This window comes from Aulonocara stuartgranti (genome assembly GCF_965226115.1).
Source record: "Aulonocara stuartgranti genome assembly, chromosome: 10".
In the NCBI taxonomy this organism is placed as follows: Eukaryota; Metazoa; Chordata; class Actinopteri; order Cichliformes; family Cichlidae; genus Aulonocara; species Aulonocara stuartgranti.
The window spans coordinates 32,699,662-32,716,477 of record NC_138946.1 but is presented as its reverse complement, the minus strand read 5'-3'; the positions used below and the strand labels follow the sequence as shown (position 1 = coordinate 32,716,477).

At 40.9% G+C, this 16,816-nt stretch overlaps 1 protein-coding gene across 6 annotated transcripts in view; it reads right to left on the bottom strand.

The window, feature by feature from the left end:
• b3gat1b (beta-1,3-glucuronyltransferase 1 (glucuronosyltransferase P) b) overlaps positions 1-16,816 on the bottom strand; it is a 62,173-nt gene that overhangs the window by 8,175 nt on the left and 37,182 nt on the right. For 5 of the 6 annotated variants that reach the window (XM_082548428.1, XM_082548427.1, XM_082548426.1 and 2 more), the window contains 4 exons: positions 15,842-15,942; positions 3,049-3,191; positions 1,545-2,056; positions 195-491 (listed from right to left, as the gene is read on the bottom strand). In XM_082548428.1, coding sequence (XP_082404554.1) covers positions 195-491; positions 1,545-2,056; positions 3,049-3,160 — 921 coding nt within the window. In that variant the 5' untranslated portion in view covers positions 3,161-3,191; positions 15,842-15,942. Of the gene's footprint in view, positions 1-194; positions 492-1,544; positions 2,057-3,048; positions 3,192-15,836; positions 15,943-16,816 lie in introns of all 6 variants that reach the window. The other variant, XM_082548430.1, reaches the window with a different exon arrangement.

Sequence of the window (16,816 nt, the reverse complement as noted above, 5' to 3'; positions counted from 1 at the left end):
AAATGAGCCTCTGAGCTTAAAGGGTTGGCGCTAAGCTGACAGTTTAATGACTTTAAGAACAAATTCTTCTGACAACACAAGATCCTAAGACTCGTCTTCTTATTCTACCAGCATTTCCAGATGCAGCTTGTTTCATTGTCATTTCACTGGCATTGCATGACATTTTAAACATATAGAAAGCCTCCTCTTCTTACCTTAGTACAGTTAGCAGCTTTAGGCTCCAAGTCACTGAGAGTGACCAGCTCTTTTAATAAGCTGCTCTCCTGATATCCTCCCTTTACCCCACGCAGCTTGAAATAAGCCTGAGGTTTGGACAGAATGAGCTGCAGGTTCACCGCAAACCCAGCCATGTCAATAGCAAAGGGCCGGTGCGGGTCAAATACAGTTTTCCAGCCAAACACCTTCCCCAAGGTGTTTACTTTGGGTGACTCATAACGCAGGCCACCCACAAAAGCCACGGGCCACACCGACACCTTTTTAGTGGAACGCATCTGTTAGTTGAAAACAGACACAGAAATAAACCACTTATGCAAGTCATTTAAAAACCCATACAAAAGATTACATTTAGCTAAAGATCACAGATGGTAAAAAATGGACGTAGTGTGATGTCAGTTTGTGAAATCTGCATCACAAACTTGGTGTTTAGAAAAGGGACTTAAAAAGTTAGAGCTGAGGACACTGCAATGAGCACGGGATGGTGCTTGTCAATGACGTGCTAATGCACACGCCTACTGTCCTCTAGTTGCTTTTTGACTCTAATGGAATCATCATTTAGAAAATATAAGAGTTTTAAAGCAAGTCGCACAGACCTGTCGGCGACCATCTGGCAATCACCAGTCACTAGGGAAAAATGTGCACTCCCCTGACCAGCTGTTAGTAGTTGCTGAAAGAAACTGTTTGCTAAAGCTCCCAAAAACGCAGGGCTGGAGACAGTCACTGACCTGCTGCTAGTCACTGGTTGCCAAAGTAAAAGTGTTTATTCTGCAAACGGTTAGGGTGCGGTTTCTGGCAGTTGCTAGTGTGAAACTGGTTATAAAGAAGAGTATAAAGCTGTACTGAAAGTCTCTTTGTTATTGCTTATTATTAACATATTATTACATTTGCTTGTAGTAACATGAAAAATGCTAGCTTGTTTGCAGGTACTTTCACTAGCTACGCAGCAGTGAAGTGTGTAGCAACACAAAACATTGAGAACGTTTACTTCTCCTGTTTGTTGTGCAGAAACCTCTATGCAATCATTTTCACTTAACAGAAGCCAGTAACCTTCTGCAAGCCTTCATCAATTACTTGAGATATACACATTTTTTCCTTAGCTACTGGAGGTTACCTATGCCTATGTGAGGTGTAACACACACACACACACACACACACACACACACACATATATATGTATATATATATATATATATATATATATATATATATATATATATATATATATATATATATATATAAGACTTGTAACTAGCAACTAAAACCATAAACTCACTGGAAAAGTGTTTCATGAAGTCGTAGATTAAGAAAGCCAAATTAAATTTCCTCACCTCCTCAAACAGCTCCAAGCTATATGTGTTGTCATCATCTGCAAAGTAGACAACCCCAGGCTGGCTGTTATTTACGCTGAAGGTCTCCCGTAACCACCGGAGAGCTAGGTTCCTCTGTATGGTACCACGTGGTATTCGGGGGTCCCTGGTGTCCCCGCGTACCTTATAGTTCCTAGGTGTCTCCACATTGAGGTGGGTGTAGTTGAGCCCTGTGTTGTGGAGAAGATGACTAACCAGACTGGTCCGCCTCTGGGAGTCTTCTACCAGGATCCAATGCAAGTTGACCACATGAAGCAAAGTGTTGGCCAGCCGTGTCAGCTCTGCTTTCTGCACCGGGCGGCTGTAAGTGGGAGTGATGATGTGGATAGTGGGCAATATATCCGACCAGGGTGGAGGGCGGCTGTATATATATTCCGTGCGTACCACCTCCACAATGTCCCGGTTCTGAAGCGAGCATGACTCCTTAAAAGCAAAGGTGTTTCTGGAGTTGGAGTGACCATCAGTCCTGTCATCTAGTCAGTAAGAAAACACATTACAATGAGCTTCTGTGTGCTCACAAATATGGATTGGCATTCATGCTACAGTATATTTCTGTACAGTAAGATTTATTTCTTGATAATTAATTTTACTATGTGAGACAATGTTAATACTCTTTGATCAGATGCTAAGCTGCATCAATAAAGAGATGTAATATTTTCAACACTTGCTGAGGTACACACTAGAAGTAACTTACTTTCCTGCGTACAACTTTGACGACAATATAAAAAATATGCACTATATCCAACCTGGTCTCCTAACAAATGCATTCCTGTATAAGTGAAATACATTCACAATAACATTTAAAATGTATTTTCTCTCCAAAAGACAAAGACTGCATTAGGAGGCGGAAGACCTTCCTCCAACAGACTTTTGTTTTCCATACTCTATTTGTTAAAAAAAACATGATTACATTTAGGAACAGAGCATGCATTGGGTGAGAAGAGACCCTTGCACATTTTAATCACTTTCAGTAGCTCTCCAGTTTCTTGGTATTTTGAGTAAAACGAGTAAGAAATGACAAAATAGCAAAAATAACGGCATGTTGATAACAAACATATTTATATGTCACATATAGAATCTAGGAGAAATGCATTCCACTCAAAATGTAAGCCACAAAGGCAGTCACAGCTCAGGCCAAATCAGTTAACACTTGTATATAAGATTTTCCAATGAGCAAATCTAATATAAAATGCATGCTTTAAGGTTCTATAACCTGCTCACAGTTGTTGTACAACTGCAAGCTACTTTGTAACCTGCCTCTAGACCAGCTGTTCCTTTAAATCTGTATCTGACTTATTCAGTGTTGATATCTCTTTCTCTGCTATATACTGGGTCTTGCTGCCTTTGACATACTATACTACACTAAGCTACACTATGCCACAAAGTTTAATTTGCTGCAGATGTAAATTTCAGTCTTTTTTGACTGTCTGAACTTAAGTTTTTTCAACACACATTTTTTTTTTACCCTTTCGAGTGGTAAGCAGAGGAGTGAGGGTGCTCTGGTGCCAAACAGTGATGAGTAGTGTCCAAGGCAACACGATCAATATAATGGCAACGATGTCTCGTCTCTTCGGCATCTCCAGGGTCAGACCTGAATCATGTTCCTACCTGCAAGGGTGTGTAACACATGATGGGTGCACAGTTATAAGAACTAGAAAGCTGTGAATTGTCTGAGATCATACTTGCATCTCACTGAACCAATTAAAAGGTCTTTATTTTGTTTCCTATATTTAATACATTGAATAAACTGAGGCATTCATTATGACATAAACTAATTTTACGTCAAAGGTGGGCAGGTGGGACCCAAACAGAAGTCACAGACACATACGAATAAACTAAAAAACAGCCTTCTATTAGCTGGAATGCCAAAGTCCATAAATAAATCCAAAATCTCAAACAGACACACAATACACAGGCAGGAAACTGAAGATTGGTTAACAGACACTCAGATAAAGAACAAAAGAAAATTGGGCTAGATATACATCAACACAATGAGGACAAATTATTGTTAGTGGAAACACCTGGAAAACAATAACAGCTGAAACTAATCATGACAAGACAAGGGAAGTAAGACGAAATACGAGACACAGGAAACAAATAATTACCAAAATAAAACATGAAGTAACTAAACAACACATAAAAAAGATATTGGGGAAAATAAACTCAAATTTTAAAGATCAAAGTATAAACAATAGTAAAGTCTAAAAGAAAACCAGATAACAAAGGTAGCAAGAACAAGAAACTAAACACAGAAACTTTACAATAATAAAGAAAATTCCAAAAAAAAAAAACTCAACTACTTGTAATAACTAAGTCTTAATGTAGTAATGCTAAGTAATACTAACACACAATACTAGCTAAACATGAACAGTCCAAAACTCTGAATTCTGGGTCAAGGACCCAGGACCACGCCAATATGTAAGTCATTTCAATTTGTATTCTAAGGTATACAGGAAGTGCAGAATTATTAGGCAAATGAGTATTTTGTCCACATCATCCTCTTCATGCATGTTGTCTTACTCCAAGCTGTATAGGCTCGAAAGCCTACTACCAATTAAGCATATTAGGTGATGTGCATCTCTGTAATGAGAAGGGGTGTGGTCTAATGACATCAACACCCTATATCAGGTGTGCATAATTATTAGGCAACTTCCTTTCCTTTGGCAAAATGGGTCAAAAGAAGGACTTGACAGGCTCAGAAAAGTCAAAAATAGTGAGATATCTTGCAGAGGGATGCAGCAGTCTCAAAATTGCAAAGCTTCTGAAGCGTGATCATCGAACAATCAAGCGTTTCATTCAAAATGGTCAACAGGGTCGCAAGAAGCGTGTGGAAAAACCAAGGCGCAAAATAACTGCCCATGAACTGAGAAAAGTCAAGCGTGCAGCTGCCAAGATGCCACTTGCCACCAGTTTTGCCATATTTCAGAGCTGCAACATCACTGGAGTGCCCAAAAGCACAAGGTGTGCAATACTCAGAGACATGGCCAAGGTAAGAAAGGCTGAAAGACGACCACCACTGAACAAGACACACAAGCTGAAACGTCAAGACTGGGCCAAGAAATATCTCAAGACTGGTTTTTCTAAGGTTTTATGGACTGATGAAATGAGAGTGAGTCTTGATGGGCCAGATGGATGGGCCCGTGGCTGGATTGGTAAAGGGCAGAGAGCTCCAGTCCGACTCAGACGCCAGCAAGGTGGAGGTGGAGTACTGGTTTGGGCTGGTATCATCAAAGATGAGCTTGTGGGGCCTTTTCGGGTTGAGGATGGAGTCAAGCTCAACTCCCAGTCCTACTGCCAGTTTCTGGAAGACACCTTCTTCAAGCAGTGGTACAGGAAGAAGTCTGCATCCTTCAAGAAAAACATGATTTTCATGCAGGACAATGCTCCATCACACGCGTCCAAGTACTCCACAGCGTGGCTGGCAAGAAAGGGTATAAAAGAAGAAAAACTAATGACATGGCCACCTTGTTCACCTGATCTGAACCCATTGAGAACCTGTGGTCCATCATCAAATGTGAGATTTACAAGGAGGGAAAACAGTACACCTCTCTGAACAGTGTCTGGGAGGCTGTGGTTGCTGCTGCACGCAATGTTGATGGTGAACAGATCAAAACACTGACAGAATCCATGGATGGCAGGCTTTTGAGTGTCCTTGCAAAGAAAGGTGGCTATATTGGTCGCTGATTTGTTTTTGTTTTGTTTTTGAATGTCAGAAATGTATATTTGTGAATGTGGAGATGTTAATAAACTAATCCGTAAGGCCAGTAATGTTGTGGGGATGGAGCTGGACTCCCTCAAGGTGGTGTCGGAGAGGCGGATGCTGTCCAAGATAAAGACAATGTTGGATAACACCTCCCACCCACTCCATGACATGCTGGTCAGTCACAGGAGCTCGTTCAGTGAGAGACTGAGATTACCGAAAAGCACCACTGAACGACACAGGAAATCTTTCCTGCCTGTGGCCATCTCCCTGTACAACGCATCCACTTAACACACTGGTTATTGCTACAACTACACGTTTCTTTTCCAGCTATTTATTTATGAGTGACTTATGTATGTATGTATATATATGTATATATTATACTATTCTTAGTTAGCGTATTGTCTGTCTTGTCTTAATGTTGGTTTATGTTGGTTTATAATGGAGCACTCTAACAAAAAATAATTTCCCCCAGGGATCAATAAAGTATTCTGATTCTGATTCTGATTATATTGGTTTCACTGGTAAAAATAAATCATTGAAATGGGTATATATTTGTTTTTTGTTAAGTTGCCTAATAATTATGCACAGTAATAGTCACCTGCACACACAGATATCCCCCTAAAATAGCTAAAACTAAAAACAAACTAAAAACTACTTCCAAAAACATTCAGCTTTGATATTAATGAGTTTTTTGGGTTCATTGAAAACATGGTTGTTGTTCAATAATAAAATTATTCCTCAAAAATACAACTTGCCTAATAATTCTGCACTCCCTGTATAATTGGGTTTGAAGTGCTTTTCAAACATTCCCTTCTTTCAAAAGTAGTAGCAGATTCTCTTTAACATGAGTGGATGAGCTGGTTTTTGAGTCTGTAGATATAATGGCCCTTTGCTAGAGGTGGATTACATTTTGAAGTGTATGTTGCATAGAACACGGTGGCCCTCAATTTAACACTGTCATGCTGTAGCTGCAAGGCACAAACTTCAAGGAAAGAGGAATTTTGTTAATAAATAGTCACAGTCTGCTGGAGCAGGCCGAATATAGGTCAGAGACTGCTCTAAGCTTCCTATTTTATCACAGCTGAAGATGTACTGGTGTACTATTATAGCAATTAAGCTAATGATTTGAAGAGGGCTACCGTGCTTCTCAACACAGTGGGCACAGACAGACAGTAGTTGTCATGAATTCACAATGAATATGTATATACCCATTACACATTATTACATCAATATATATCAATATATATCAATATATATCAATATATATATATATATATATATAAACACCCAGCACGCCCCTGCGGGCGGTTTATCCTTCAAGCTCGGGTCCTCTACCAGAGGAGATATATATATATAGATATAGATATATATAGATATATATATATATATATATATATATATATATTTGTATAGTTTAAAAGTGAGCTGACTTAAGCCTTCTTTCCATCATAGCAGTTATTACCATGTTAATGAAGACCATCTTGGACGAGACTGTGGTTTGGGCAAGGACTCAGTAAGGACCAGAGCCAGCATCCCCAAAAGCAGTGATAACTGAGTGTTATGAAGAGTTTGAAAATTGTTTTGAATATATAACTGGTAGGCTTACAATGACCTTGGTCAGGTGGTCAAGGATCTCCTTGTATGAGGCAGAGATAGAATAGAATAGAATACAGTGGGGCAAAAAAGTATTTAGTCAGCCACCGATTGTGCAAGTTCCCCCACCTAAAATGATGACAGAGGTCAGTAATTTGCACCAGAGGTACACTTCAACTGTGAGAGACAGAATGTGAAAAAAAAATCCATGAATCCACATGGTAGGATTTGTAAAGAATTTATTCGTAAATTAGGGTGGAAAATAAGTATTTGGTCAATAACAAAAATACAACTCAATACTTTGTTATTGCCAACAAAGGTTATGTTACAGAGGTCAAACGTTTACTATAGGTCTTCACCAGGTTTGCACACACAGTAGCTGGTATTTTGGCCCATTCCTCCATGCAGATCTTCTCGAGAGCAGTGATGTCGCCGAGCAACACGGACTTTCAACTCCCGCCACAGATTTTCTATGGGGTTGAGGTCTGGAGACTGGCTAGGCCACTCCAGGACTTTCAAATGCTTCTTACGGAGCCACTCCTTTGTTGCCCGGGCGGTGTGTTTTGGATCATTGTCATGTTGGAAGACCCAGCCTCGTTTCATCTTCAAAGTTCTCACTGATGGAAGGAGGTTTTAGCTCAAAATCTCACGATACATGGCCCCATTCATTCTGTCCTTAACACGGATCAGTCGTCCTGTCCCCTTGGCAGAAAAACAGCCCCGTAGCATGATGTTTCCACCCCCATGCTTCACAGTAGGTATGGTGTTCTTGGGATGCAACTCAGTATTCTTCTTCCTCCAAACACGACGAGTTGAGTTTATACCAAAAAGTTCTACTTTGGTTTCATCTGACCACATGACATTCTCCCAATCCTCTGCTGTATCATCCATGTGCTCTCTGGCAAACTTCAGACGGGCCTGGACATGCACTGGCTTCAGCAGCGGAACACGTCTGGCACTGCGGGATTTGATTCCCTGCCGTTGTAGTGTGTTACTGATGGTGACCTTTGTTACTTTGGTCCCAGCTCTCTGCAGGTCATTCACCAGGTCCCCCCCGTGTGGTTCTGGGATCTTTGCTCACCGTTCTCATGATCATTTTGACCCCACGGGATGAGATCTTGCGTGGAGCCCCAGATCGAGGGAGATTATCAGTGGTCTTGTATGTCTTCCATTTTCTGATGATTGCTCCCACAGTTGATTTTTTCACACCAAGCTGCTTGCCTATTGTAGATTCACTCTTCCCAGTCTGGTGCAGGTCTACAATACTTTTCCTGGTGTCCTTCGAAAGCTCTTTGGTCTTGGCCATGGCGGAGTTTGGAGTCTGACTGTTTGAGGCTGTGGACAGGTGTCTTTTATACAGATGATGAGTTCAAACAGGTGCCATTCATACAGGTAAAGAGTGGGGGACAGAAAAGCTTCTTACAGAAGACGTTACAGGTCTGTGAGAGCCAGAGATTTTCCTTGTTTGAGGTGACCAAATACTTATTTTCCACCCTAATTTACGAATAAATTCTTTACAAATCCTACCATGTGGATTCATGGATTTTTTTTTCACATTCTGTCTCTCACAGTTGAAGTGTACCTCTGGTGCAAATTACTGACCTCTGTCATCATTTTAAGTGGGGGAACTTGCACAATCGGTGGCTGACTAAATACTTTTTTGCCCCACTGTAGCATAGAATTCAACTTTATTGTCATTGCATCCGTCACAAGTACAAGGCAACGAAATGCAGTTTGCATCCATCCAGAAGTGCTTTAGCCAATATAGATATATTACAAAATATATATTAGCAATAATATAGGTATATAGATATATTACAGAAATGGGTCTGTTATAGGGCAGCACGGTGGCATGGTGGTTAGCACTGTTGCCGCACAGCAAGAAGGTCCTGAGTTCAATTCCATCATCAGGCCGGGGTCTTTCTTTGGTTGTAGTTGTTGGATTCCCTCGCTCAAAACGAGCATAAAAGTTGTTGAGCTCGTTGAGGAAGGAGACATCAGAGGATGCGGGGGAGGGTTTGGTGGTCCTGTAGTCTGTAATGGTCTGGAGTCCTTGCCACATGCGTCGGGGGTTGTAGTTGGAGAAGTGTTCTTCTACCTTCTTTTTGTAATGGTGTTTGGCTTTTTTTATACCCCTTTTTAGCTTAGCCCTGGCTGTACTGTAGGTGTGTGCATCTCCTGACCTAAAGGCGGTGTTGCGGGCCTTTAGGAGGAGACGAACATCCCGGTTCATCCAAGGCCTCTGGTTGGAGTACATGATGATCCGTTTCTGGGTGGTGACACTGTCTGTAGTTTTGGAGATGTAATCCAGTACAGATGAGGCGTACTGGTCCAGGTCTGTGTGGGTGAACATATTCCAGTCTGTGTTTTTGAATCTGTCCTGGAACACTGCGTCTGTCCCCTCTGGCCACACTTTAATTGTCCTCACAGCAGGTTTCACACGTTGGATGAGTGGTGAATACCGAGGTGTGAGGAACAGGGAGAGATGGTCCGATTGTCCAATGTGGGGGAGGGGTGTGGCTTTGTAGGCTCCAGCCAGGTTGGAATACACATGGTCTAAAGTCTTGTCTCCTCTGGTGTGGCAGGAGACATGTTGGTGGAATCTGGGGAGGACTGTCTTTAAGTTGGTGTGGTTGAAGTCGCCAGCAACAATAAAAGCAGCCTCGGGGTGTTTATTCTGGTGTTTGTTAATGGCTGCAGAAAGTTCTTTCATGGCCAGCCTAGCATTAGCATCAGGGGGATATGCACTGCAGTGAGTATGATAGAGGTGAGTTCTCTGGGGAGATAATAAGGTCTGCATTTGACCATTAAAAACACTGCATTAGGTGAGCAGTGACTCTCAGTGGTAGTAGAGTTCATGCACCAAGCATTGTTAATATAAATGCACAAACCTCCACTTCTGGTCTTGCCGGAGTCATCTGCTAGCCTGTCGGCTTGGTGTGTGTAGCGTCCTGCTAACTCAATAGCATTGTCCGGACAGCTTTTGTTCAACCATGTTTCAGTGAAAAACATGACATTTGAGTCCATAATCCGTCTGTTGCAAGGTTATTATCGTTAACGAAAACTAACGAAATAACGAAAACTAGAAGTGAAAAAACATTTTCGTTAACGGAAATAAAAATAAAAACAAAAAAAGGAAAACTAACTAAAACTGTAATGAGTGTTCACAAAACTAACTAAAATTAACTGAATTTATAGCAAAAATGTGTTTAGTTTTCGTAGATGTGTGCGTGTCATACAATAGTCGAGGGTGAAAATGAAGTTTAGTTTCCAGATTTTTTTTCCTTGTTGTGTCTCATTATGCCAGCAGGTGGCAGTACGTTAGTCGAGTCGTCTGTGTTGCTGCTCCGTCCACGCGCAGAATCATGTCAGGAAAAGTCGGGAGAAAGCGCCAGAGTCCAATTTGGGATTACTTTGAATATGACTGTGTTTTTTTGGGGGCAGCACGGTGGCACGGTGGTTAGCACTGTTGCCGCACAGCAAGAAGGTCCTGAGTTCAATTCCACCATCAGGCCGGGGTCTTTCTGTGTGGAGTTTGCATGTTCTCCCCGTGTTTGTGTGGGTTCTCTCCGGGTACTCTGGCTTCCTCCCACCGTCCAAAGACATGCAGCTTGTGGGGATAGGTTAATTGGATAATCCAAATTGCCACTAGGTGTGAATGTGCGAGTGAATGTGAGTGTGAATGGTTGTCTGTCCCTATGTGTTAGCCCTGCGACAGACTGGCGACCTGTCCAGGGTGTACCCCGCCTTTCGCCCTATGACAGCTGGGATAGGCTCCAGCGCCCCCCGCGACCCTGAAAAGGATAAGCGGAAGCGAATGGATGGATGGATGACTGTGTTTTGGATAAAGCAAGTGTCTTGTAGTGGAAAGAGACAAATTATGAGGGACATTTCTAAAGGGGAAAAAAATCCCATAAACCTTAAAGTGCACTTGAAAAGCTCACACAAGAAGGCTAACCTAGCTTACCTTGAGAAGGTAAGGGAGCGCACTCAAACCTCATCCCCAGAAAACAGAAGCTAACCCCAGGCAAGGCAGCGTGATGCATCCCGAGACAACAGGACGGGGATATCTACATAACTGTGTGAGTCAATTGCCTTCAAAAGGTTTATCAATTCACTTGAACCAAAATTACGAACACCCGGTGCTGCAAGAGTTAATAGTCTCATTGGGGCCAAGATATAAATTTTATATTTGCCTGGTATCAATGGTTGTTCATCTGCCTTTATTTATTTATTTAAAGAACCCATAGGTGGGAATGTGAGTTGTCTGTCTCTGCGTGTTAGCCCTGCGACAGACAGGCGACCTGTCCAGAGTGCAGGGTATGGTAGCTTGAATAGCAACATACCCAAGGATAAGCAGAAGAGCATGACTGATATGATGAAACTGGGATTTTGTTGCACTTAATTATTGCAAACACAACTAAAACTATAACTGAAACTAAGGATTTTCAAAAAAATTAAAACTAAACTAAACTAGCAAACAATTGGTAAAAACTAATTAAAACTGATATAAAATTGAAAATCTGAAGTCAAAACTAAATAAAAATAAAAACTAATGAAAATTGCAAAACTATTAAAACCCTGGTCTGTTGTTGGTGATAGAGAGCCGTATCTCATCCATTTTGTTTGCCAGAGAACGGACATTGGCGAGGAAAATGCTGGGTAAAGGCAGCCGGTGTGGTGGTAGCTTTAGCCTAGCCTGTAGCCCTCCGTACTCATACAGAAAAAATGTTGGGAAAAGCGATCAGGAGAAATTCGGGACAATGAAAAAAGTTGAAGTTTGAGAGAAACTGAATGAGGAAGCAACCTGGCCATACCTAGTGGTAAACAGAGGATATGAAGGGGAAGCATGATGACATTTTAAAGCTGTTGGTAATGGGCTCGAGAGGGCTCAGGAGTAACTTTCTGTTGACATACAATATGGACAGGGGGTGCCCTGACTGGTTACTTCTTACTTCTTTGGAGAATGTGAGGCAAACATTTGAAGATTAAGTGAAGGTCATTGATGTAGAGGTGATGATCTGAAATTTGTAATTTGGTCAAATTACAAAGATGAAGAGAAGTTGAAGGGAGCTTCTGATACTGGAGTTTTTCAATGAGTAGTGATAGCTGAGGTAACGTGGAGAAATAAGCAAGGGGAATCTGTGAGAGATTTTGAAGAAGAAATGCAACTAAGGTAAGATTTTATTGTGGGGATTTTGATAGAAAGGGTTTGATGTGTATTTGAGGAAAAAACTACGCAATGTAATGATCTTGAAGGACGGAAAGAGTAGGTTGAAACAGGAACGAAAGGAATGAAATGAATTCCAAGAGGTTCAGTCAGTGGGCAAAGTGCTGTGAGTAAGGCTGTTAATGATGGCTTCCTGAGATTAAGCTAATGACCTCTGCAAAGCTAGGGTTTAAATCTTAAATATTATGGGTGAATATTAAAGTACTTGGATTGTGTCTAATTCTGCATGTGGGGCAAGGATCTGTCTGGAGAAAGAGACAACAAGAGACGGCCTGGAACATCATCTGCTCTGAGTAAGAATTGGTGGGTGACCGACAGCCACGTAAAGTAATGCATGAAGGACATGATAGATGGGGAGTTGCTTCAGCCTTTGCTATTCAAATTCAAAATTCAAATTTTATTTGTCACGTACACAGTCATACACAGTACGATATGCAGTGAAATGCTTAGACAACTGCTCGTGACCTAAAGAAAAAAAAGGAAAAGGCTATGAATAAGATAGGAAATAAATATGAAAAATTAAAAAGGGTAAATTTAACTAGGAAGGAATAAAATATAAATTAAGGTTAAAAATGAAATAACTGTACAACACAAATTAGAATGAAGGGTAAATTTAACTGGGAAAGAATAAGAAAATATATAAATTAAAGTTGAAAATAAAATAACTGTACAACAAAATACACAATACACAGTATAGAACTATATAAGAATGTATGAAGAAATATAAATAAATATATATATATATACACAATAACAGCAGCTGTACAAGTATTAACTGGAAATGAAGAATATAGTGACCAGTGTTGTGCAATCCACATTATGTCTTGTGCAGTGCAAATATGCTTAAAGTGATTTAAGTGATGAATGGTAAATGGTAAATGGCCTGTATTTGTATAGCGCTTTTCTAGTCCCTAAGGACCCCAAAGCGCTTTACACAACCTGTCATCCACCCATTCATACACACATTCACACACTGGTGATGGCAAGCTACAATGTAGCCACAGCCACCCTGGGGCGCACTGACAGAGGACAGATGAAGTGAAGACAATGTCCAGAATGTCCAGTGTGTGTGTGTAAGAACTCTATGTGTGGGTCAGTACTGTGTATCGCCTGCGGGAAGAAGCTCCTCCTCAGTCTCTCTGTGTTGGTCTTCAGGGAGCGGAATCGCTTTCCTGACCTCAACAGAGAGAACAGTCTGTTGTTGGGATGGCTGAGGTCCTTCACCATCTTCCTGGCCTTGGTCCAGCACCGCCTGCTGTAGATTGAGTGCAGGTCAGGGAGCTCGGAGCGGATGGTGCGCTTAGCTGACCGCACAACCCTCTGTAGAGCTCGTCTGTACTGCATGGTGCTGTTCCCGAACCAGGTTAAGATGTTTCCCGTCAGGATGCTCTCTATGGTGCACGAGTAAAAGTTCCTGAGCACCTTGGAGGGCAGTTGGAAGTCTCTCATGCGTCTGAGGTGGTAGAGACGCTGACGAGCCTTTTTCACCACGGTGTTGATGTGACAGGACCATGACAGGTCCTGCGTGATGTGAACTCCGAGGTATTTGAAGCTGTCCACTCTCTCCACTGGGCACTCGTTGATGACAGGGGTCTGGTAGTTCCTCTCCTGCTTAGTGCTGAAGTCCACTATCAGCTCCTTTGTCTTACTGACGTTTAGAAGGAGGTTGCTCCTCTGGCACCAGTTCTCCAGATTCCTAATCTCCTTCAGGTAGGCCGTCTCGTTGTTATCAGAGATCATGTTTAGTGAATAAGGATTAATCTTTCTGCTGCTGTTTGGTGCAAGAGTTAGCAAGTCAAAAGTTTTTGGGGGGTTTAATGTCACTGAGTTTCTCCAAGGGCATAGAAGCCTGAAACCAAATAGTGTTGAGGGTCATGCCAGGACACTACAGGGATGTCCAAGGGCCTTCTGTTTTGTCTTCTGACAAGAGATTGCTTAATTAAGTGAAAACTGACATCAGGGTGGTTAACCCTTGCGCTGGAGGTGATGTGGGAGGAGATAAATCCAGGCTGATAAAAACTCGAAAATCATCAGATGGACCAGATATGATTTGATATACCTTTATTAGTCCCACAAGGGGAAATTTCATAAATTAGATATGGCAACATCTGGTTGTTGTCTTGTTGGTAATTATCCAGCACAAGGCTTTGGAAAGACAGCTGAACATTTTGGGGCTGCTGTCTTTCCAAATGTAAGCCCAACTCTAAAATAGCAAACTGCCTTCCATTTGATTCTAAAGAGGAACCTGAATTCAGGGTGGATTGGCAGGACTTTGAAGGCGCTTGTAATTTTGACTAGCGTGACCTACGATTATTTGCATTTCAGGGAAAAGTCATCTCTAGGAATTAAGCTATTATTGTTTGGGATGAGTCTGATATCTATAATGATTTTTTTCTGGAATATTTTTTTGGTTGCAGTGCCTAATAAACTGTTGAGAAAAGGCGATTAAGGAAAGGCCTAATCATGAATCCCTCGTAAACGTCTTTCATGAAAAACCTTTTATTGAAAAATTGATGAAATATGGTTTAGATAATTTTTTAAGGCTTCTTTCGTTGGTTGAATACTAATAGTAAGTCGTAATTGCTTAGTGGGAATGTGTGGGCAGGCTGGGCAGAAATGGCCACTGGAATGAAGGTAGCAACACTTTGACACTGAGCATCCAAAGTTGTTGAAATTACTGCAAATTGTGCAGTCTCCGAAGTGCATGGTGGATGTAACATTCTGATCTATACTTTGTTGCAGTAGCATGCTATCTTGCTAGCATGCTAACAATATGGGTTCAGGAGTTTTGGGAGGGCACTTGGAGCTAAGTGGGCTTTTGAGTAGGATAATGGAAGCTGTAGTTGGATGGAGGACTGAAAAACTGGAATCTGGGTGTCAGATATGGTAGCAGAGGAAAGCTGTAATGGAGGAATGGTTAAGAATGGAACTGATATTGTGGGGCCAACAGCATAGACTGAATTAGAGGTAAGAGGCAGCTGCATGTAATGGTAGATAGCATTTTGGCAGCTTGGTGGAGGGGAGAAGGAATCTTTTTCTGTTAACTAAACTTGCTTCAGGTTGCTTATGAAGCTGCAAGGCATGCTCTGCTTTTGCCTCTACCTGGAAGAGGATCAGTTTTATTTGTTGTTTGGAACGAGAGTTTTGAGATGCTAAGAATATCTGGAAGAGTTTTGCCTTGTTATTGGAGTTAAAGCTAATAACTCTCTCTTTTAGAGCCAGGCTATGGGACAGTCGAAAATTCTTGATGGCTAATTATTTTCAGGATAATGGAGAAATTTCTGAACCCAACACTGAGATGAACTTGAGTTTCAGGAGAGTTTTATATAGTGAATCATATATATATATATATATATATATATATATATATATATATATATATATATATATATATATTATAATTTTGCATGAATTAGTCTGATAATGGAAATACTTGAAAAGTATTCTAACTACAAGTCAGGCAAATTTATCTGTAGGAAGACTCAAATGTATACCTTGTGTACCTTGTATGAAAGCTACTTAACTATTATAATGGGTCACAATACTGTGGTTTAGGATTGAACCCATTAGTTTAGAGTCAGTTATTTGTGTGTGTGGTACAGGAATAAATAGGGATGAATGTTGTAGGAATGGATGTTGTATACGTAAATATACAACAACAAATAATGCATGTATGTTGTATAATTATGGATGAATGGAGTCCATAAGTGCAAATGCGAATTCTTACCTTACCTATGTTTACAGCTAACAGACATGACCATTCCAACAACAGATGCTGCTCCACTCCGTATGCATAAACTTGAGGACCAGCAGTTCAGTGATGTCATTTAACTCTAGAAAGAAGAAAACATACAGAGGGTTTAGATTCAACTGATGGCACAACAGAAAATTAATGAGACAAAAGATCTGTTAAAGAGCATTCTTGGTCAAATGTCCTGCATGATCAGCATTTCAAGTCTTTAATTAAAATGATGCGATCTCTAATAAAACTAAAGCTGCTCTCAGACATCAATGCCAGGAAATGATGGGAAGATCAGGGTTTAGACATTGTTCAAAAGTCTCACAGCTAACAGGACAAGGGTTCATGTGTCCAGCATATATGATGTCGGACACTCGTTGTGAATTCTCCTGCTCTGTTCTCAAATGAGGTCATCCAGACACTATACTGACTTTCTAGTAGGGAACCCTCAGAGAACCTGTTAAATGTGTTAAAATGAAAGTATTTAATGACCTGAACTGACTGCATTTGATGCATAAAGCAAATGCATGTCGAATATCACCTAGAAAGGTTTGGGCTGCATTGCATATGTGATTATATTTTATAATTGGCTCCCTCTAGACTTCCATATGTGAACCAAATGTTTACCATCCCGCTTAAAATAAGATAAATCACTTTTTCATTAGCATTTTTTGTGTGCTTTTGGTGAGATTCATTAACAGAAGTGATTTATGTTTGAGGACTAGTCCATATGGATGATTGCAAAAACAAATGCTTTATAGAAGACTTTCATCATGTGTACTTGGGTGTTTTAACTGTTTTCTGCAGTCTAGGCCCCACAGCTTTCAATCTACACAGATATCCTGACAATACAGCCATCCACTCTGTATGCTTTCATTTTCCTCTTCTCTTTAGGCCTCTCTTCATGAGGCATATCCTCTGCTGGTTAATCACAAGTCTTTAGACATCATTAATCCTTGATTAAAGAA